At 43.2% G+C, this 22463-nt stretch overlaps 1 protein-coding gene across 1 annotated transcript in view; it reads left to right on the top strand.

The window, feature by feature from the left end:
• Nucleotides 1-22463, top strand: part of ttn.2 (titin, tandem duplicate 2) — a 472252-nt gene that overhangs the window by 221993 nt on the left and 227796 nt on the right. The window contains 14 exon segments of the mRNA XM_034187115.1: nucleotides 662-931; nucleotides 1011-1150; nucleotides 4425-4551; nucleotides 5395-5661; nucleotides 5794-6060; nucleotides 6207-6470; nucleotides 7063-7202; nucleotides 7427-7553; nucleotides 7767-8033; nucleotides 8666-8932; nucleotides 9324-9590; nucleotides 10282-10421; nucleotides 20244-20370; nucleotides 21570-21712. Of these exon segments, the coding sequence (XP_034043006.1) occupies nucleotides 662-931; nucleotides 1011-1150; nucleotides 4425-4551; nucleotides 5395-5661; nucleotides 5794-6060; nucleotides 6207-6470; nucleotides 7063-7202; nucleotides 7427-7553; nucleotides 7767-8033; nucleotides 8666-8932; nucleotides 9324-9590; nucleotides 10282-10421; nucleotides 20244-20370; nucleotides 21570-21712 (2813 nt within the window).

The following is a 22463-nucleotide window of genomic DNA, read 5'->3' as shown; positions in this document are numbered from 1 at the left end:
ATCTGGAGCAGTCGCAGACTCTTATCTGTGTGATGCTGCAGAACCCGGACAGAAGCACCAACGTGCCTCAGGGCCCGTAAGGACTCACTTCTTCTTTCCACCAAAGTCCCACAGTACCCAGGATCTGGACCAAAGTACACCTATGGATAGATAATCATGGAATCTTGAACACTTTTGAGCTTGGGCTTTGTTCATGATTTCTTTTCTTTGATCCTGACCTCTGACTCTAAAGACCGCTCTTTGTTCATTATTGTTCTTTTGATCCTAATGACTGAACTTGGATCCTGATCACTGATCCTGTTCACTCATTCTTGAGCCTGATTATTGGCCTTTGATCCTCAACTTTCATCCTGACCACTGAGCTTAGAGACTAATCACGGATCAAAGGCTTGATCTTACTCTTGATCCAGATCCACACTAAAATCCTATGGATTTTACATTGACCCAAGACCAACCTGCTCCCTCGGTTCTTTAAAACTGATTCTGTGTCTTGTTGGTGTCTGTGCAAGTTTCTTCTGGTTTACTGGTTTCGGGAATGGGGAGGCATGATGGTGCAATTCCTCCAGAAATGTGATGACACACAACTGGAAACATCTGATGTGATGCTGATGTTTTGCTGTGTGTGGACTTTGTTTTACTGAACTGTGATTTATTCCATTAGAAATCATCAAAGACTGGATTGTGAAGCCGCTGAGAGACCAGCACGTCAAACCCAAGGCTGCCGCCACCTTTAAATGTGAACTCTTCAAAGACACGCCCAACTGGAAGTGGCTGAAAGGAGATACTGAGCTCACACCTTCTGATAAGATCGAAATTAAACAAGATGGAAAAGAGCTGACTCTGACCATCAAGAACTGTCAGCCTGAGGACGTCGCTGAATACTCCATGGAAGTGGAAGGACGCGTCTACACCGCCAAGCTAACACTTGGAGGTTTCTTCTCTTCCTGCTTATCTGATACACCAAGTTTGTGTCATTGGTTTGTCCGGCACTTACGCACTGTGTTCCTCAGAGCGGGAAGCGGAAATCCTGAAGCCTTTGTCCAGCGTGGAGGTGGTTGAGAGGGAAGATGCTACCTTCCAGACAGAGATCTCTGAGGAAGATATTCCAGGCGAATGGAAGCTGAAAGGAGAGGTTCTGACCAGGTCACCGGTAAGACCAGTTAATTCTGTCTGCACAGCCAGGATTCAACAAATCTGGCGTTTCTTCGAAAGTGAAGGTTTAAACGGCAGAAACTTTAGGGGAGGTGATGGTCTAGTGGTTAAATGTTGGGCGTGAGACCAGAGGATCCTCTGTTCAAATCCCCGCCTGACTGGAAAATCACTAAGGGCCAAAGCCGTTTTAGTCTCTTTTGGAAAGACACGTATGTCTAGTCATAGCCAGTCAGAGGTGTGTTGGTGGCTTCCCTCACTACTCCCTTCCTTTCATGTGCACTCACTCAATTCAAGCATATTTCTAAAGCCTTGAGGTGCAGAAACATAATCAAATGTTGATTTGGACACACTGGAACCCTGAGGGTTAATTAACTAAATTACATTATTAAATATCAGATTTTCTAATTCACAATATTCCTCAGATCATCTGAAATCATAACTGAATTGTTAAAAAGTAAATAACTGAGTGTATCAAAATAATAAAAACTAAAGATAAACAGACGACTACTCAGTTTTTGGTCAAGCAAAACTATGGGAACATGGGCCTGGCGGGCATTTCTGATCTATTGATGAATCAGGAAGTAGCTCTGCATGTCAATCAATCAGTCAACATTTATTTATAAAGCACTTTACAGCACCAACTGGTGTCCAAAGAACTTAACATTAAAAACACAAATTCACAAAAATTAGCTCATTCCACAGTCTGGGGCCAGCTACCGCGAAAGCATGATCACCCCAGCGTTTATATCTTGACCTTGGAACATCTAAGTAAAGCTGGCCAGACGCCCTTAATGTCCTACTGTAGGTGTGCAAAGTTAAAATTTCAGACAAGTAGGGAGGTGCAAGGCCATAAATAGCTTTAAAAACAAACATTAAAATTTTAAAATCAATTGTAAAACGAACTGGAAGCCAGTGGAGTGAGTACAGGACGGGCGTAATATGCTCATGTCTAAAAGTGTTTGTTAAAAGACGAGCAGCAGCATTCTGCACCAACTGGAGACGTGCAAGAGACGACTGATTAATGCCCAAATAAAGTGCATTACAATAATCAAGTCTGGAGCTGATGAAAGCATGAATGGCCGTCTCAAGATCACGTCTACTGAGAAAGTGCTTTATTTTAGCCAAAAGGCGAAGTTGGAAAAAACTAGCTTTGACAACAGAATTTATCTGTTGATCGAACCTCAAACAGCTGTCAAATATCACTTCCAAATTCTTGACAGCTGGTTTTACATAGTTAGCCAAAGCACCAAAATTTGGTGTTACCACATTTGGTATGCCAGTGCGCTCAAACACCATGATCTCAGTTTTACTATCATTCAGGTAAAGGAGGGTTTGGGACAGCCACTGTTTTACATCACGAATACAATTAAATAATGATGACAAAGCATCACTCCCATTAGTCCTCACAGGCAGATAGATTTGCAGATCATCTGCATAACAATGAAAGGATAGATTGTGCTGGGTTATAATTGACCCCAGTGGAAGAATGTACAAAGAAAACAGAATCGGCCCAAGGACAGAACCCTGCTGAACTCCACAGCACAGATGAGCAGTTGATGAGGAGAGGTCCCCAATCATGACAGAAAAGCTCCTTTCAGCCAAATATGATCTAAACCACTTAAGTGCAGTACCATGAATGCCAATAAAATGTTCCAACCGGGAGACAAGTACTGTGTGATCCACAGTATCAAAGGCTGCTGTGAGGTCCAACAGAACCAGAACAGCAGGATTCCCTGCATCCACCGACAGAGTAATATCATTATGAACTTTTAAAAGTGCTGACTCAGTGCTGTGTTGCGATCTAAACCCAGACTGGAATTTTTCAAGGATGAGATTGTCTTCTAAAAATGATTGTAACTGTAAAAAGACAACCTTTTCTAAAACCTTAGATAGAAATGGCAGATGAGACACAGGTCTAAAATTAGATAAAACTGATGAGTCCAGGTGAGGTTTTTTAAGAAGAGGTCGAACCACAGCATGTTTAAAAGCAGCTGGAACAGACCCTGATCTAAGACAAGCATTGATAAAAGTTAGGAGACCCGCCCCAACAGTATTAAAAACCTCCTTCAGCACCTTAGCTGGAACAACATCAAAAGGACAACTTGTAGGTTTTATGTGTTTCACAACTGCTCCTCATTTTAATTGAAGGAAAAGTCCACAGACTGTCTGTGGGCAAAAAACATCATGTGTAGAAAGTGAAGAGAGAACATCAATTGGAGGCTTTGTACAAACGCTGAGCACAGCCACCAGAACGAGAGAGAAACGGCAGCGTGCTGAGCAACAGCTGGAAAAAACGAAAGCCAGTGACAGTATCAACGACCTCCACACGGCAGGGCTGAAGGTGTCTCCATCCACTGTCCAGAACCACTGATCCAAACCACTCATCAGCAGGAAGAGTCAGAAAGCCAGAAAAGTCCTGAGAGGAACCCCGATGAATCTGGAACCGTTTTCTGGACTGATGAGACCAAGATGAACCTCAACCAGTCTGATGGAAAGTCCAAAGTGTGGAGGAAGAAAGGATCTGCTGATGGTCCAAAACCTACAGGCTGAGGTGTGAAACATGGTGGAGGTTGTGTCATGGCTGGTTCTGGATCAGGATCAATAATCTTTATTGATGATAATTTAAACAGGAGGAACTTCACCATGATCCAAAACACACAACCAACTAAACAAAGGACCTCATCAAGAGGAGATCAGGAAGGTTCCACATAGACCAATTCCAGAACCAGAACCCGATGGAGCAGCAGGTCCTGAAGTCTGAGGGAGAAACTCCATAAAACCAGCAACAGCTGGAAGAAACTGCTGGAAAAGTAGAGAAAAGTAGAACTAAGAAGAACCAACAGGTTGGTTGGTTTGGTTCTGGTATTGTCAGTACTGTCCCAGTACTTTTGCTCACTCAAAAACTGGGTGGTCTGAACCAAAAGGTCTTATCTTCTATGTTGTTGACTACATCCAGATGTGCATAGCAGGAAATAAATACTGACGTTCTAAACTCAGTAATCTGTGCAGGGGTTCCCGTGGTTTAGCCGCGGGTGTATTAGCTGATAGAACCGCCACAGGTTGATGAGCTAAAATCAAATCAACTTTATTTATAAAGCACTTTAAAAATCAGCTGCAGCTGAAACAAAGTGCTGTACACAAGGGGACATATAAAAGGTAACAAACCACAAAGTACAAATAAATAAATAATCAAATGACCTATGTGAGTTTATTATGTGTGTCTGGGTCTCTGTGGAGCTGGAGTCTGAAAGTAGATGTGTTTTATTCATTAGATGTGTGACATTCAGATGGAGGGTCCAGTTCGTACCCTCCTGCTGAAGAACTGTCAGCTGGACCAGGCTGGCGAAGTGTCGTACCAGGCTCTGAACGCCATGACCAGTGCTATGCTCAATGTCAAAGGTAAGCAGGGGTCCTGGAGTCCCAGCACAGAAAGTTGTGGTTTTATGTTGATTATTTCATCTAAAATCACAATAATCACTTTGAGTCTGTGCAACACATTTGTGTTTAGATGTGACAATAAAGGCGTAAGGTCCACTAGAGATCAAATAAAGCTTTGAGGCCTGTGTGTGGACCTTAGATCTTTATTAACGAGTGCGAGTGGCGACTCCTTTATTTCATTGCTTTATTATTATTAATGTTTGGCAGCTCAAGAAGCATGAACTTTGATCTGGGATCCCAAATGATTCCAAAAGGCCCCCAGTGTCTGACTTTTCCTGTGCTGTTTGTTGAGTGGAGATTTGTTTGTTTCTTTGTTGTGTCTGTACGTTAATGTCTTGACGTGGTGGTCAGTTTAGTCATTACCCTCGCCCGGGCATTCAGGAGCCGCCTGAGAAAAAAGGAGAGACGTCATCTGTCCGGACAACGACAGCACTCCTTCATGTCAACGTCACAGCCATTATTTTCGCTTTTGTGTCATGCTGATGTCATCAGTAAAGCGGGGCTCAGCACTGGAACGTGGTCGTGAGGACTCCTTCCAGGCCATGAGGTTTTGAAGCACACTCTGGTTTTTCACCATCTCAAGAAGGAAGGAAGCGTTCACCTAAAGATGCTTTCAGCACGCTTTATGTGGAGGAAGAAAGCGTCTGTTCACGCCTTGTGTCCCCTGACAGGGTCATGTTTGGAATCCTCGGCAGAAAACGGGTGGTCAGGGTGTACGCGCTAAACTGGCCACTTCCTGTCGACTGTTGTGTTGCGTCACGTTTTGTTGCTGATGCAGTTTACTCGTGTCCTCTTTTACCTCAGAAATTGAGATGGACTTCGTCATCCCACTGAAGGACGTTTCTGTACCTGAAAAGAAACAGGCAAAGTTCAAATGCACCATTACAAAGGACGTCTCTAAGGTCATGTGGTATAGAGGGGCTGATGTAATCACCCCAGACCAAAAATACGACATCATTGATGATGGCAAAAAGCACATGCTGATCATAAACTGCTGCGAGTTTGAGGATGAGGATGAATATACAATTGAGGTTTTGGGCAAAAGCTCCAGAGCCCGACTGACGGTGGAAGGTAAGTTCTTGACCACATCTTGTGATCACCTGAGCTTTGAGCGTCACCACGTCACTCTCATGTATTCATTGAGTTGGTTGTTTCCTCATCCAAACTAACTCAAATGAGTATGCTTTATTAATGCAATTATAGGTATCCGGCTTAAATTTATCTCACCGCTAAAGGACCAAACTGTGAAGGAAGGCGAAACGGCGCTCTTCCAGCTGGAGCTGTCACACGAGAACATCCCCGTCACCTGGTACAAGAACGATGTGAAGCTCCATCCGAGCAGAACGGTGCTCATGCATGTGGATGGAAAGAAACACGTGTTAGAAATGAAGGAAGTGACTCTGGATGACACTTGCCAGATTAAAGCTGAGGCCAAAGGGATTCCTTCCATGGCCAACCTGACGGTCATAGGTAAACCACCAACACCTTCCTCTGCCCCTGGACATCATGCAGTTTGCCTCTCCACAGCTGTCTGTTGTTTGTTGTTGGTGTTGTGCCGTGGCCATGTGTCGTATCTGTGTGTGCTGTTCAGTCACCCAGTAATTTCCCCGTTCCAGAGGGAGACCCGTACTTCACAGTTAAGCTGCAGGACTATACCGCGGTGGAGAAAGATGAGGTGATTCTCGACTGTGAACTCAGTAAAGACGTCAATGTCATGTGGTACCACAACGAGGCTGAGATCAAGGCTTCAAAAATGGTGGCCATTAAGGCTGAAGGCAAGCGGAGGACCCTCGTTATCAAGAAAGTGGAAGACAAAGACAAAGGACAGTATGTCTGTGATTGTGGAACAGACAAGACAACAGCAGCCCTTCACATCGAAGGTAAAGTCACAGTTTGTCCTTTTCATCCCTCCGCTCTCACCTGGTTGCTGTCAACAACTCCATGTTTCTTCCCTGTCCAAAATAGCAGAAGCACATTACAAGAGGTCAAGGTTTCCATGGAAACCCTGTTAAAAATACCGATGCTGACCTCAGCGTCTCTTGAGTGTTCTTCCACTGTGAATGTCAGACGTTTGATTGTTGTCTCATCAGTTTTTGTTTGTTGGTCTGTGTGAGTTGCTCTCTGAAGAACCACCCAGGCCTTCAGATCAGCTTCAGCCCTTCCCACTGACTGATCCATGTTTGGCCAAATGGTTTCTCAGTGTGGTAGAAATCTTATGAGGCAGCCTGAACACCATTTGCTTGATATATTCTAGTAAATAAATCTTACATATTGGTCCTCTGCCATGCCACACACTAAAGTAGAGACCGAATCCACTTTACTTTGGGGGTCATCCGTCATCCCCTTCTTCTACCTGTGTGCTTCTGTCTGTTGTCTTCTACTCATTTGTTTTTTATGTACGTCTACTTCACTTCTGTGTGCATTTGAAGTGTTTGTCTTTGTGAGAATTTTGTTCCCTTTCTTAAACGTCAGCTCGCCAAATCAAAGTGGTTCGTCCAATGTATGGTGTGGAAGTATTTGATGGAGAGACCGCTCGTTTTGAGGTGGAGCTCAGTGAAGACGACGTCTGTGGCCAGTGGACACTGAATGGAGAAATCCTCCGTCCATCAGCTGTATGTCTCTCAGCAAACATTCTGTCAGCTCTGGTTCACTTCACTTTCATTCTCATGAAGCCTCCACATGGCTTTCACGTGGACTCAGTTAGCTAGCTTTAGTGGCTCCTCAGTCAGGATTTGATTGTTCAGTAAGTTAATGAAAGTGAAATGAAGCAGCTTTGGTCCTGATCACCTTTCTGTGGTGTTTTTGATGAAATTCTGAAGTTGTTGGCCGTCCACAGGATGTTGAGATTGTGGAGGACGGCGTCAAGCAGACTCTGGTTCTGTACAACTGCAAAGTCCCTCAGACAGGCGAGGTGGTCTTTACTGCCGCCAACATCAAGTGTTCTGCTAACCTGAAAGTGAAGGGTGAGCTGTCAGAAAGCTTCAAAAGCTTCATTTTTTAAAAATCTTTGCAGCTCCTTAAATTGGGTTTGGATTTTGGGTGCAGAATAACACTTTTAGAAATGACTTCCACTGATTGGTGGGGTTGTATTTTTACCTTTTTTTGGGGGGTGTCCTGTTATCATTTGTTCAATCTCCATGTGCATGTTGGTTAACGCTGTCCGTCTGAACCAACAGAGCTGCCGGTCACGTTCATTACTCCGCTGGCCGATGTGAGCATTTACGAAAAGGAGGACGCGAGGTTTGAGGTGGAGATTTCTAGAGAGCCCAAAAGTTTCCGTTGGTTAAAAGGATCTCAGGAGTTGTCGGACAGTGACAAGTTTGAACTTGTTGTGGACCAAAGAAGACACATTCTGACTGTAAAATCTGCCAAATACGAGGATGAAGCCAAATACATGTTTGAGGCTGAAGACAAGAGAACATCTGGCAAGCTAATCATCAAAGGTAAATTAAAGCATGTTAACGTTCGCACGACGGCATAAACACGCAAAGATCATGGAGCTTCTAGAACTATAGTGAACTGGCACTTATGGTGCTCAAAGGTTTGGATGGGCTCACTGACTGTGGGATTTTCATAAAGATCGAAGTTGAATGTGAACCCCAAGCCAACTGTGAATGTACGTGTGACCGCGTGGCGGCCCTTGATGAACTCGTTCCCTCTGCTGTAGCGCCACCTTGGTCCGTGATAAGAAAGCAACACTTTGCTGTGAGTTTAGCAGAGCTATTCGTGATCGTCTGAGGGTAGAAAGTGACTTTAGATTTTACTCATTTCTTTTCTCCTTCCACAGTTTCCAGTTGAATTTGTGGGAACTTAATGGTTATACTTTCTGTTAATCATCCTGAGCATCTTTCTCACACGATGAATCCTTCAGACATTAAAGTGATCCATCAGGACAAATATTACACATTTAGCTTAAGTTAGGGCCATCAGCCGTGCATTCTGGCTGTAATGAGCCCTCCGGCCTGTAGGGGGGGTTTGCTCAGATTTGTACTGTACTTCCCAGCTGTTCAGCCTGATTTTTTCTTTCAGTATCTTATTCCAACATTAATCTATTTATACCAAATCTGTTTATCAGGTATTCGCCTCGAATTTATCAAACCTATTAAAGATGTGACGGTGAAGGAACGTGAAACTGCGGAGTTCAGTGTGGAACTGTCTCATGATAATATCCCAGTGGTCTGGTACAAAAATGACATCCGCCTGCACCCCAGTAAGTTGGTCCACATGTCAGAGGACGGAAAGGTCCACAGTCTGGCCTTCAAGGAGGTCACCTTGGACGACACCTCTATGATCAAAGTGGAGGCTATGGGCAAGACGTCAGAGGCCATGCTCACCGTCCTCGGTCAGTAACTCTGTCCACATGCAGTCCCACCACTTCCCACACAGACAGGAAGCCTCAGAATTGTCTTTCAGCTTGTCCTGCTGCTTAAGGAGGATATAGTCTGCTTGTCCTTCATCAGATGTTAAAAGTGTTACTGAAATTGTTTGAAGTTGACATGAATAAGTTTAGTCGAAAGCAGCAGGACTTCTTGTTTCGTCTCCAGTACGTTTCTAGCAGTGACTTAATAAAATTCGGGCAGTCGTTAGTTTGCACCGCGTCCAGGGTCGAAATGCTGAAAATGTATCAATATGATCGCATGCAGGACAAATCTATGCTGTGGTTTAAATGGCTTTAGCTGGTTTATGTGGTTTTAACTCATTCTGTCGTGATGGTTTTGGGTTCTTCTTTGCAGAAGGTGACCTGTACTTCACGGGTAAGTTGCAGAACTACACCGCCGTGGAGAAAGATCAGGTGGTTCTGTCCTGCGAGCTGAGCAAGGCTGTTGGTGATGTCAGATGGTTCCAAGATGGTAATGAAATATTTCCCTCCAAGAAAATTCTCCTCCAATCAGACGGCAGGAAGCGCATGTTGATCATCAAGACAGCGGCAAAGAGGAACATTGGCACTTACACCTGCGACTGTGGCACCAACAAAACCACAGCCGACCTGAAGATCGAAGGTAAAGGTTGTGCCGCGCACCAGACTGCAGAATCAGGCCACGCCCACTGCTGTGTCACCCTGAGCGGACAGCGTTCATCCTCACTTCCATTTTGAATGTTGTGATGTTTTTGTGTGGTAACGTGACATTACTCCAGCCCGTGAACCAGATTGGACCTGTATGTGGGAAGGCTTCGTGCAGTGTGCTTCACAGAGACGTGTGTGTAAATGTAAATGTCTCTGCGCACACATGTCCACATAAGCTGCCACATACGCATTCTGAATAAGCCCCCTTTAACCTTAAAAGTGAGCCTCCTGAGACTCTGCATCTACGTGTGGAGATGTTACATTTGCAAAGTAAAGTCTGAGCATGCAGAGCACCCACAGCCAAAAAATCCTGAGACTGTTTTCTAGTCACAGATGTTCATAAAAAGCTACGTCAGTTATCACATGGTTTTACGGGTTGGGCTAATCGTCAGTGTTACTCTGTCTCATCTGCTTCTGCACAAACTGTAAGTTACTCTGAAAAGAGTGACAGCTGCTCGCCAAACTGTCCAAGTGTCCGTGATCACCAGTCAACAGACCGTCCCTGTTCTTTCATTCATTCATTTTCTATATCCCTTTGTTCCACCTAAGGGTATCCCTGTTCTCCTGTGAAATTCAAGCAAGTTTTCCTTCTCTTTGCCTTCACTAATGATGTTCTTACTCTGCAGAGCGGGACATCAAGGTTGTCCGTCCACTGTACAGCGTGGAAGTGACGGAGACTGAGACAGCTAAGTTTGAGACTGAAATCTCAGAGGAAGACATTCACGCCACATGGAAACTGAAGGGAGAGACACTCCATCCATCTGCTGTAAGACCAAACACCAACAACAAACCCTCATCAGTCTTGTTCCTCAAACCCTGTAAGACAAAACACCAACAACAAACCCTCATCAGTCTTGTTCCTCAAACCCTGTAAGACAAAACACCAACAACAAACCCTCATCAGTCTTGTTCCCCAAATCCTGCAAGACTAAACACCAACAACAAACCCTCATCAAAGCCTTGTTCCCCAAACCCTGTAAGACCAAACACCAACAACAAACCCTCATCAGTCTTGTTCCCCAAACCCTGCAAAACCAAACACCAACAACAAACCCTCATCAGTCTTGTCCCCCAAACCCTGCAAGGCCAAACACCAACAACAGACCCTCATCAATCTTGTTCCCCAAACTCTGTAAGACCAAACACCAACAACAAACCCTCATCAGTCTTGTTCCCCAAACTCTGCAAGACCAAACACCAACAACAAACCCTCATCAGTCTTGTTCCCCAAACTCTGTAAGATGAAACACCAACAACAAACCCTCATCAAACTCTTGTTCCCCAAACTCTGTAAGATGAAACACCAACAACAAACCCTCATCAGTCTTGTTCCCCAAACTCTGTAAGACCAAACACCAACAACAAACCCTCATCAGTCTTGTTCCCCAAACTCTGCAAGACCAAACACCAACAACAAACCCTCATCAAACTCTTGTTCCCCAAACTCTGTAAGATGAAACACCAACAACAAACCCTCATCAGTCTTGTTCCCCAAACCCTGCAAGACCAAACATCAGCAACAAACCCTCATCGGTCTTGTTCCCCAAACACTGTAAGACAAAACACCAACAACAATTGTTCCCCAAACCCTATAACACCAAACACCAACAACAAACCCTCATCAGCCTTGTTCCCCAAACCTTGGAAGACAAAACACCAACAACAAACCCTCATCAATGTCTTTTTCCCCAAATCCTGCAAGACCAAACACCAACAACAAACCTTCATTAAAGTCTTGTTCCCCAAACTCTGTAAGATGAAACACCAACAACAAGCCCTCATCAGTCTTGTTCCCCAAACCCTGCAAGACCAAACACCAACAACAAACCCTCATCAGTCTTGTTCTCCAAATCCTGCAAGACCAAACACCAACAACAAACTCTCGTCAGTCTTGTTTCCTCTTGCTTGCCTCTACTGGTGGTTGGCTCTCACTGCGGTATTGTATCACTTCCTGTTCCGGAGCACAGCGGTGTTTTTCTGTATCTGTTAGCTGTTTAATCTGCGCAGTTAGATTGATCTAGTTATCTAGATTACGATTTGTTTCCCAGTGTAATCTTTACGTGCCTTAACTAAAGCACTCCTTCTGCTGAATCACCTCTAAATTATTTACACATTATTCACTTTGCATGTTTTTAGGAATCCGCTAGCTTAGCGTAGCTACTAGCTCTTAGCCCTAAACAGAAGCCCCGTGTACACCGCCAACCCGTTCACATCTCTAACCGTTTTTCCCCACTCGACGACACACCCGCCGAGGATCAAACTCTGGTTATTGGCGACTCTGTGAAATTGCTGGCTAAGGCTAAGCGTAAATTTGGTAAGATTGTAATTCACATCGGCAGTAATGACACCCGGTTACGCCAATCGGAGGTCACTAAAATTAACATTAAATCGGTGTGTAACTTTGCACAAACAATGTCGGACTCTGTAGTTTTCTCTGGACCCCTCCCCAATCAGACCGGGAGTGACATGTTTAGCCGCATGTTCTCCTTGAATTGCTGGCTGTCTGAGTGGTGTCCAAAAAATGAGGTGGGCTTCATAGATAATTGGCAAAGCTTCTGGGGAAAACCTGGTCTTGTTAGGAGAGACGGCATCCATCCCACTTTGGATGGAGCAGCTCTCATTTCTAGAAATCTGGCCAATTTTCTTAAATCCTCCAAACCGTGACTATCCAGGGTTGGGACCAGGAAGCAGAGTTGTAGTCTTACACAACTCTCTGCAGCTTCTCTCCCCCTGCCATCCCCTCATTACCCCATCCCAGTAGAGATGGTGCCTGCTCCCAGACTACCAATAACCAGCAAAAATCTATTTAAGCATAAAAATTCAAAAAGAAAAAATAATATAGCACCTTCAACTGCACCACAGACTAAAACAGTTAAATGTGGTCTATTAAACATTAGGTCTCTCTCTTCCAAGTCCCTGTTGGTAAATGATATAATAACTGATCAACATATTGATTTATTCTGCCTAACAGAAACCTGGTTACAGCAGGATGAATATGTTAGTTTAAATGAGTCAACACCCCCGAGTCACACTAACTGTCAGAATGCTCGTAGCGCGGGCCGGGGCGGAGGATTAGCAGCAATCTTCCATTCCAGCTTATTAATTAATCAAAAACCCAGACAGAGCTTTAATTCATTTGAAAGCTTGTCTCTTAGTCTTGTCCATCCAAATTGGAAGTCCCAAAAACCAGTTTTATTTGTTATTATCTATCGTCCACCTGGTCGTTACTGTGAGTTTCTCTGTGAATTTTCAGACCTTTTGTCTGACTTAGTGCTTAGCTCAGATAAGATAATTATAGTGGGTGATTTTAACATCCACACAGATGCTGAGAATGACAGCCTCAACACTGCATTTAATCTATTATTAGACTCTATTGGCTTTGCTCAAAAAGTAAATGAGTCCACCCACCACTTTAATCATATCTTAGATCTTGTTCTGACTTATGGTATGGAAATAGAAGACTTAACAGTATTCCCTGAAAACTCCCTTCTGTCTGATCATTTCTTAATAACATTTACATTTACTCTGATGGACTACCCAGCAGTGGGGAATAAGTTTCATTACACTAGAAGTCTTTCAGAAAGCGCTGTAACTAGGTTTAAGGATATGATTCCTTCTTTATGTTCTCTAATGCCATATACCAACACAGTGCAGAGTAGCTACCTAAACTCTGTAAGGGAGATAGAGTATCTCGTCAATAGTTTTACATCCTCATTGAAGACAACTTTGGATGCTGTAGCTCCTCTGAAAAAGAGAGCTTTAAATCAGAAGTGTCTGACTCCGTGGTATAACTCACAAACTCGTAGCTTAAAGCAGATAACCCGTAAGTTGGAGAGGAAATGGCGTCTCACTAATTTAGAAGATCTTCACTTAGCCTGGAAAAAGAGTCTGTTGCTCTATAAAAAAGCCCTCCGTAAAGCTAGGACATCTTTCTACTCATCACTAATTGAAGAAAATAAGAACAACCCCAGGTTTCTTTTCAGCACTGTAGCCAGGCTGACAAAGAGTCAGAGCTCTATTGAGCTGAGTATTCCATTAACTTTAACTAGTAATGACTTCATGACTTTCTTTGCTAACAAAATTTTAACTATTAGAGAAAAAATTACTCATAACCATCCCAAAGACGTATCGTTATCTTTGGCTGCTTTCAGTGATGCCGGTATTTGGTTAGACTCTTTCTCTCAGATTGTTCTGTCTGAGTTATTTTCATTAGTTACTTCATCCAAACCATCAACATGTTTATTAGACCCCATTCCTACCAGGCTGCTCAAGGAAGCCCTACCATTATTTAATGCTTCGATCTTAAATATGATCAATCTATCTTTGTTAGTTGGCTATGTACCACAGGCTTTTAAGGTGGCAGTAATTAAACCATTACTTAAAAAGCCATCACTTGACCCAGCTATCTTAGCTAATTATAGGCCAATCTCCAACCTTCCTTTTCTCTCAAAAATTCTTGAAAGGGTAGTTGTAAAACAGCTAACTGATCATCTGCAGAGGAATGGTCTATTTGAAGAGTTTCAGTCAGGTTTTAGAATTCATCATAGTACAGAAACAGCATTAGTGAAGGTTACAAATGATCTTCTTATGGCCTCGGACAGTGGACTCATCTCTGTGCTTGTTCTGTTAGACCTCAGTGCTGCTTTTGATACTGTTGACCATAAAATTTTATTACAGAGATTAGAGCATGCCATAGGTATTAAAGGCACTGCGCTGCGGTGGTTTGAATCATATTTGTCTAATAGATTACAATTTGTTCATGTAAATGGGGAATCTTCTTCACAGACTAAAGTTAATTATGGAGTTCCACAAGGTTCTGTGCTAGGACCAATTTTATTCACTTTATACATGCTTCCCTTAGGCAGTATTATTAGACGGTATTGCTTAAATTTTCATTGTTACGCAGATGATACCCAGCTTTATCTATCCATGAAGCCAGAGGACACACACCAATTAGCTAAACTGCAGGATTGTCTTACAGACATAAAGACATGGATGACCTCTAATTTCCTGCTTTTAAACTCAAATAAAACTGAAGTTATTGTACTTGGCCCCACAAATCTTAGAAACATGGTGTCTAACCAGATCCTTACTCTGGATGGCATTACCCTGACCTCTAGTAATACTGTGAGAAATCTTGGAGTAATTTTTGATCAGGATATGTCATTCAAAGTGCATATTAAACAAATATGTAGGACTGCTTTTTTGCATTTACGCAATATCTCTAAAATCAGAAAGGTCTTGTCTCAGAGTGATGCTGAAAAACTAATTCATGCATTTATTTCCTCTAGGCTGGACTATTGTAATTGATTATTATCAGGTTGTCCGAAAAGTTCCCTAAAAAGACTTCAGTTAATTCAAAATGCTGCAGCTAGAGTACTGACAGGGACTAGAAGGAGAGAGCATATCTCACCCATATTGGCCTCTCTTCATTGGCTTCCTGTTAATTCTAGAATAGAATTTAAAATTCTTCTTCTTACTTATAAGGTTTTGAATAATCAGGTCCCATCTTATCTTAGGGACCTCGTAGTACCATATCACCCCAATAGAGCGCTTCGCTCTCAGACTGCAGCCTTACTTGTAGTTCCTAGGGTTTGTAAGAGTAGAATGGGAGGCAGAGCCTTCAGCTTTCAGGCTCCTCTCCTGTGGAACCAGCTCCCAATTCAGATCAGGGAGACAGACACCCTCTCTACTTTTAAGATTAGGCTTAAAACTTTCCTTTTTGCTAAAGCTTATAGTTAGGGCTGGATCAGGTGACCCTGAACCATCCCTTAGTTATGCTGCTATAGACGTAGACTGCTGGGGGGTTCCCATGATGCACTGTTTCTTTCTCTTTTTGCTCTGTATGCACCACTCTGCATTTAATCATTAGTGATCGATCTCTGCTCCCCTCCACAGCATGTCTTTTTCCTGGTTCTCTCCCTCAGCCCCAACCAGTCCCAGCAGAAGACTGCCCCTCCCTGAGCCTGGTTCTGCTGGAGGTTTCTTCCTGTTAAAAGGGAGTTTTTCCTTCCCACTGTAGCCAAGTGCTTGCTCACAGGGGGTCGTTTTGACCGTTGGGGTTTAACATAATTATTGTATGGCCTTGCCTTACAATATAAAGCGCCTTGGGGCAACTGTTTGTTGTGATTTGGCGCTATATAAAAAAATTGATTGATTGATTGATTGATTGTTCCCCAAACACTGTAAGACCAAACACCAACAACAAACCATCATCAGTCTTGTTCCCCAAACTCTGTAAGACCAAACACCAACAACAAACCCTCATCAGTCTTGTTCCCCAGACCCTGTAAGACCAAACACCAACAACAAACCCTCATCAAAGTCTTGTTCCCCAAACTCTGTAAGATGGAACACCAACAACAACCCCTCATCAGTCTTGTTCCCCAAACCCTGCAAGACCAAACACCAGCAACAAACCCTCATCGGTCTTGTTCCCCAAACACTGTAAGACAAAACACCAACAACAATTGTTCCCCAAACCCTATAACACCAAACACCAACAACAAACCCTCATCAGCCTTGTTCCCCAAACCCTGTAAGACAAAACACCAAAAACAAACCCTCATCGGTCTTGTTCCCCAAACACTGTAAGACAAAACATCAACAACAATTGTTCCCCAAACCTTATAACACCAAACACCAACAACAAACCCTCATCAGCCTTGTTCCCCAAACCTTGGAAGACAAAACACCAACAACAAAGCCTCATCAATGTATTTTTCCCCAAACCCTGTAAGACAAAACACCAACAACAAACCCTCATCAGTCTTGTTCCCCAAATCCTGCAAGACCAAACACCAACAACAAACCCTCATCAGTCTTGTTCCCCAAACCCTGCAAGACCAAACACCAACAACAAACCCTCGTCAGTCTTGTTCCCTAAACACTGTAAGACCAAACACCAACAACAAACCATCATCAGTCTTGTTCCCCAAACTCTGTAAGACCAAACACCAACAACAAACCCTCATCAGTCTTGTTCCCCAGACCCTGTAAGACCAAGCACCAACAACAAACCCTCATGAGTCTTGTTCCCCAAGCCCTGTAAGACCAAACACCAACAACAAACCCTCATCAAAGTCTAGTTCCCCAAACCCTGTAAGACCAAACACCAACAACAAACCCTCATCAGTCTTGTTCCCCAAACTCTGCAAGACCAAACACCAACAACAAACCCTCATCAAAGTCTTGTTCCCCAAACTCTGTAAGATGAAACACCAACAACAAACCTTCATCAGTCTTGTTCCCCAAACCCTGCAAGACCAAACACCAGCAACAAATCCTCATCGGTCTTGTTCCCCAAACACTGTAAGACAAAACAACAACAACAACTGTTCCCCAAACCCTATAACACCAAACACCAACAACAAACCCTCATCAGCCTTGTTCCCCAAACCCTGTAAGACAAAACACAACAACAAACCCTCATCAATGTCTTTTTCCCCAAACCCTGTAAGACAAAACACCAACAACAAACCCTCATCAGTCTTGTTCCCCAAATCCTGCAAGACCAAACACCAACAACAAACCCTCATTAAAGTCTTGTTCCCCAAACTCTGTAAGATGAAACACCAACAACAAGCCCTCATCAGTCTTGTTCCCCAAACCCTGCAAGACCAAACACCAACAACAAACCCTCATCGGTCTTGTTCCCCAAACACTGTAAGACAAAACACCAACAACAATTGTTCCCCAAGCCCTATAACTGCAAACACCAACAACAAACCCTCATCAGCCTTGTTCCCCAAACCCTGTAAGACAAAACACCAGCAACAAACCCTCATCGGTCTTGTTCCCCAAACACTGTAAGACAAAATACCAACAACAATTGTTCCCCAAACCCTATAACACCAAACACCAACAACAAACCCTCATCAGCCTTGTTCACCAAACCCTGTAAGACAAAACACCAACAACAAACCCTCATCAAAGTCTTTTTCCTCAAACACTGTAAGACAAAACACCAATAACAAACCTTCATCAAAGTCTTGTTCCCCCAAACCCTGTAACACCAAACACTAACAACAAACCCTTGTCAGTCTTGTTCCCCAAACCCTGCAAGACCAAACACCAACAACAAACCCTCATGAGTCTTGTTCCCCAAACCCTGCAAGACCAAACACCAACAACAAACCCTTGTCTGTCTTGTTCTCCAAACCCTGTAAGACCAAATATCAACAACAAACCCTCGTCAGTCTTGTTCCCCAAACACTGTAAGACCAAACACCAACAACAAACCCTCATCAGTCTTGTTCCCCAAACCCTGCAAGATCAAACATGAATTTGATTTGATTTTGATTTGATTTGAAGATTTATTTTGAACTTAAAAAAAGAAAAAACAAACCAACAGACAATGTAAAATTAAAGTTAGTTCAAAAAGGAGTGAGAAGAAGTCCAAATTAATCTAATTCCACCCCTTCTTTCATCAAAGTCTTGTTCCCCAGACCCTGTAAGATCAAACACCAACAACAAACTTTCATTAAAGTCTTGTTCTCCAAACTCTGTAAGACCAAACACCAACAACAAACTTTCATCAAAGTCTTGTTCCTCAAACACTGTAAGACAAAACACCAATAACAAACCCCCATCAAAGTCTTGTTCCCCAAACCCTGTAAGACCAAACACCCACAACAAACTTTCATCAATGTCTTGTTCCCCAGACCCTGGAAGACTAAACACCAACAACAAGCCCTCATCAGTCTTGTTCCCCAAACCCTGCAAGACCAAACACCAACAACAAACCCTCATCGGTCTTGTTCCCCAAACACTGTAAGACAAAATACCAACAACAATTGTTCCCCAAACCCTATAACACCAAACACCAACAACAAACCCTCATCAAAGTCTTCTTCCTCAAACACTGTAAGACAAAACACCAACAACAAACCTTCATCAAAGTCTTGTTCCCCAAACCCTGTAACACCAAACACTAACAACAAACCCTTGTCAGTCTTGTTCCCCAAACCCTGCAAGACCAAACACCAACAACAAACCCTTGTCTGTCTTGTTCTCCAAACCCTGTAAGACCAAATATCAACCATAAACCCTCGTCAGTCTTGTTCCCCAAACACTGTAAGACCAAACACCAACAACAAACCCTCATCAGTCTTGTTCCCCAAACCCTGCAAGATCAAACACAAATTTGATTTGATTTTGATTTGATTTGAAGATTTATTTTGAACTTAAAAAAAGAAAAAACAAAACAACAGACAATGTAAAATTAAAGTTAGTTCAAAAAGGAGTGAGAAGTCCAAATTAATCTAATTCTACCCCTTCTTTCATCAAAGTCTTGTTCCCCAGACCCTGTAAGATCAAACACCAACAACAAACTTTCATTAAAGTCTTGTTCTCCAAACTCTGTAAGACCAAACACCAACAACAAACTTTCATCAAAGTCTTGTTCCTCAAACACTGTAAGACAAAACACCAACAACAAACCCTCATCAGTCTTGTTCCCCAAACCCTGCAAGACCAAACACCAACAACAAACTCTCATCAGTCTTGTTCCCCAAAGCCTGTAAGACCAAACACCAACAACAAACCCTCGTCTGTCTTGTTCCCCAAACCCTGTAAGACCAAACACCAACAACAAACCCTCATCAGTCTTGTTCCCCAAACCCTGCAAGATCAAAGATGAATTTGATTTGATTTTGATTTGATTTGAAGATTTATTTTGAACTTAAAAAAATAAAAAATAAAACAACAGACAATGTAAAATTAAAGTTAGTTCAAAAAGGAGTGAGAAGAAGTCCAAATTAATCTAATTCCACCCCAAACACCAACAACAAACTTTCATCAAAGTCTTGTTCTCCAGACCCTGGAAGACCAAACACCAACAACAAACTTTCATCAAAGTCTTGTTCCCCAAACCCTGTAAGACCAAAGACCAACAACAAACTTTAATCATGTCTTGTTCCCCAAAGCCTGGAAGACCAAACATGAACATCGGGCAGCATGGTGGCCAAGCGGTTATTGTGCTTGTTTCCAGGGCAGAAGGTACCTGGTTCATGACACCCCTGCCCATTCTCCATGTAATGTGGCGTTACGTCAGGAAGGGAAAATCAACATGCAGATCCACTTTGGATCTCCTGCAGTGACCCCAAATAAAAGATGGGAGAAGCCAAAGGGACCCACATTTATATGGGGACAGCTCAGTCCAGCAGGGAGAGGAAGCACGCACTGGCAGCTTGTGCTTTTCCTCTCACTTTCTGGACTGTTAGAAGTGGTCCAGTTCCTGATGAATGAGAGCTCTCCAGCTGGTACTGTGTTGGATGAGTGCTGACATTAATGAAGCTGCTATGGACCGTTACTTTTAGTACCATTTCTGTCCTCCTCTTGATCATTTTTCTTCCTTGTTCTTACATAGATGATGTTTTGGAAGTCGACTATCGTCCCTCCGGAGAACGTGTCCTGTCTGTTGAATACGTTTCTTTTTGAAGCTCGCTTTAGCACACCAACAACAGCTATATTTTGAGATGGTGTTTTTTGTGTTTTTTTTTAACTCTCCTGGTTTTCTCTGAAATGTGAAGTTATTCCTGCTGATGACTGATTTCTTTTTGTTTGGGCGGGGAATGTTTCTGCGCAGGATGTGGAGATCAAGGAGGAGGGAACCCGACACAGTCTGGTCCTCTTCAACTGTCGCATGAACATGGCTGGAGACGTTGACTTTGCTGCAGCGAACACCAAATCCTCAGCCCAGCTCAGGGTCAAAGGTAACAGAATCAGCAGTGGTCTGAATAAAAGTTTCAGTTTAATAAAGTGTTTGACCGATGATACGCTGCTCTCTGATTGAATCCATCAGGGATCAGCATCAGTAGAAATACATTCACTTTACAGTGAAAGAAAAGGAGCCAATGAGACATTCCTGTTGTGTAACGTCCAAACATGAGCTGCGGAAAAGGATATTTTCTCAGTTCATCTTCAGTAGTTTACAAAAGGGAGAAAAAGATTACATTGGAATAGAGTCTGAATTTGACAAGAAACAAAACTTTATTATTGTTATTATAATTATTATTATGTAAAGACTAAAGTTAGCCCGGCAGGTGCTTTGCAGTAAATAATAGTTTATTTGAAGCAGAGTTCCAGTTTTGACCTTTAATACTGTAGTTAAAAAAAAAAGAAAGATAATCCTGTGTGTGCCTTCTTCTGATGTTTAGAGATGCCGGTAACAACATTTGGGACTAAAGTTTGCAAGTGATTTTTAGACTGTAGAATGACTTTTATGCTTGGAAGACTCTAAAAATAAATTCTGCCAAAGTGATCCGGTTTGGACTGGTTCCCATCAGCTAATGGCTTCAGACTGAGGAGGTGGATAAACGACACTCCGCTGAGCGCCGTGTAACTGCCTCTTAATTCTGGCACGTGAAGAAGTTTGTTGTAAATACTTGATGCAGCTCCGGTTTTCAGTCTGGACTCCTGAGCCCACCTTTGAACCAGGACCTCAGCGGTTTCTGCAGAAGATGTTGACTAATGTGTGTGTGAAGAACGCTGCATTCTGCTTTTCCAGGAATATTGCACGCTGTTGATTGACAGGAGCAGATAGTCTGGCCCCTGATGGGTTTGACAGAGGTGGGCTCTCGGCCAATCAGGACCCTTGGTTATTTTAGAAGCCACATGCCTTATCTAGGGCAGGTTTTCAGTGATTGGCAGGGTGATGGACACCAGCCTGACGCTCACTGGCTTCTGCGGTCATGTATATCTGACGGCAGGTCGTACGGTAATGAGCTCGGTCTGCTCTGCCAAGTCCCAGCGCGACAGTCTTCAGTTGTCCTGAGGGCTTCAGCGGCCTGCCTTCAGATCAACCACACCATGAGGATTAGACACTGAGCATTGGCCACCTCTCTGGACATTCTTTGGATATTGTGACCTGTTTTGGGGGAAAGACTAACCATGTCTTCTCCCCAATCTACAGCCCGAGTCATCAGCCTTTCAAAGCCCCTGAAGGATGTAACCGTAACCGCTGGAGAGACCGCCACCTTTGAGTGTGAGCTGTCTTATGAAGACATTGCTGTTGAGTGGTTCCTGGGGGGTACAAAGCTGGAACCAAGTGACAGAGTAAGTCCCTGCACACCAGACCGAGTTCTGCAAAGGTTTGTGGAACACAAACAGACACTGACACTTCCTGGACCTTCTTGAAACACTACACAACACTTACCAAGCGCAGGTCCAGATGCTGGTGAGGGTTCTGCTGCTGGATCCTGGTAAATGTGCGCAGAATGTTTTCTGTTGGGCGACTCCTCCAGCTTCAGCTGGTCTTCATATAAGGCCGACTGCAGCGTCAGGATTCCAGCTGAGCATTCGATCCTAGTTTTGAGATAAGTCAGGAGGGAGGTTTTTCTGCACTGCCAGCATTTCTACGGTTATTTTTAACAGTGTCAAAGAGCAGAGCAGGTGGGAGCAGGACCTGTTTCACGCTGAAAACCGCAGCAGCTGCTTAAAGGCCACCTTTTGTGTAAAAAAGAGTGTGAATTAACACCTGAGAACCTGCATGATCAGTTTCTGATTTACTGTCATTACACCGTGTCACTGTTTGAATCTAATATATGTGTGTGTATGTGTGTGCGTGTGTGTTAAAAATGAAATTACAGGTCTGTGTAATGACTATTTGAATGAATGATTTGATTGAATGTGAGATTCAAATTATGAATAATTTGTCTAAATGTCTTAAATGGATGAAGATGGTCTAAAACATAACCTTGTATGATTTAAACCAGTGACTGACATCACTGACTGTGTTTACATGGACGTCAATAATCTGATTATTGGCCGTATTCTGGATGAGAGCATGTTGAGATTATGGTGGTGT

Source organism: Thalassophryne amazonica, chromosome 14 (genome assembly GCF_902500255.1).
Source record: "Thalassophryne amazonica chromosome 14, fThaAma1.1, whole genome shotgun sequence".
NCBI lineage: Eukaryota > Metazoa > Chordata > Actinopteri > Batrachoidiformes > Batrachoididae > Thalassophryne > Thalassophryne amazonica.
The sequence above is the reverse complement of the archived record's forward strand: the minus strand, read 5'-3'. Positions and strand labels throughout refer to the sequence as shown.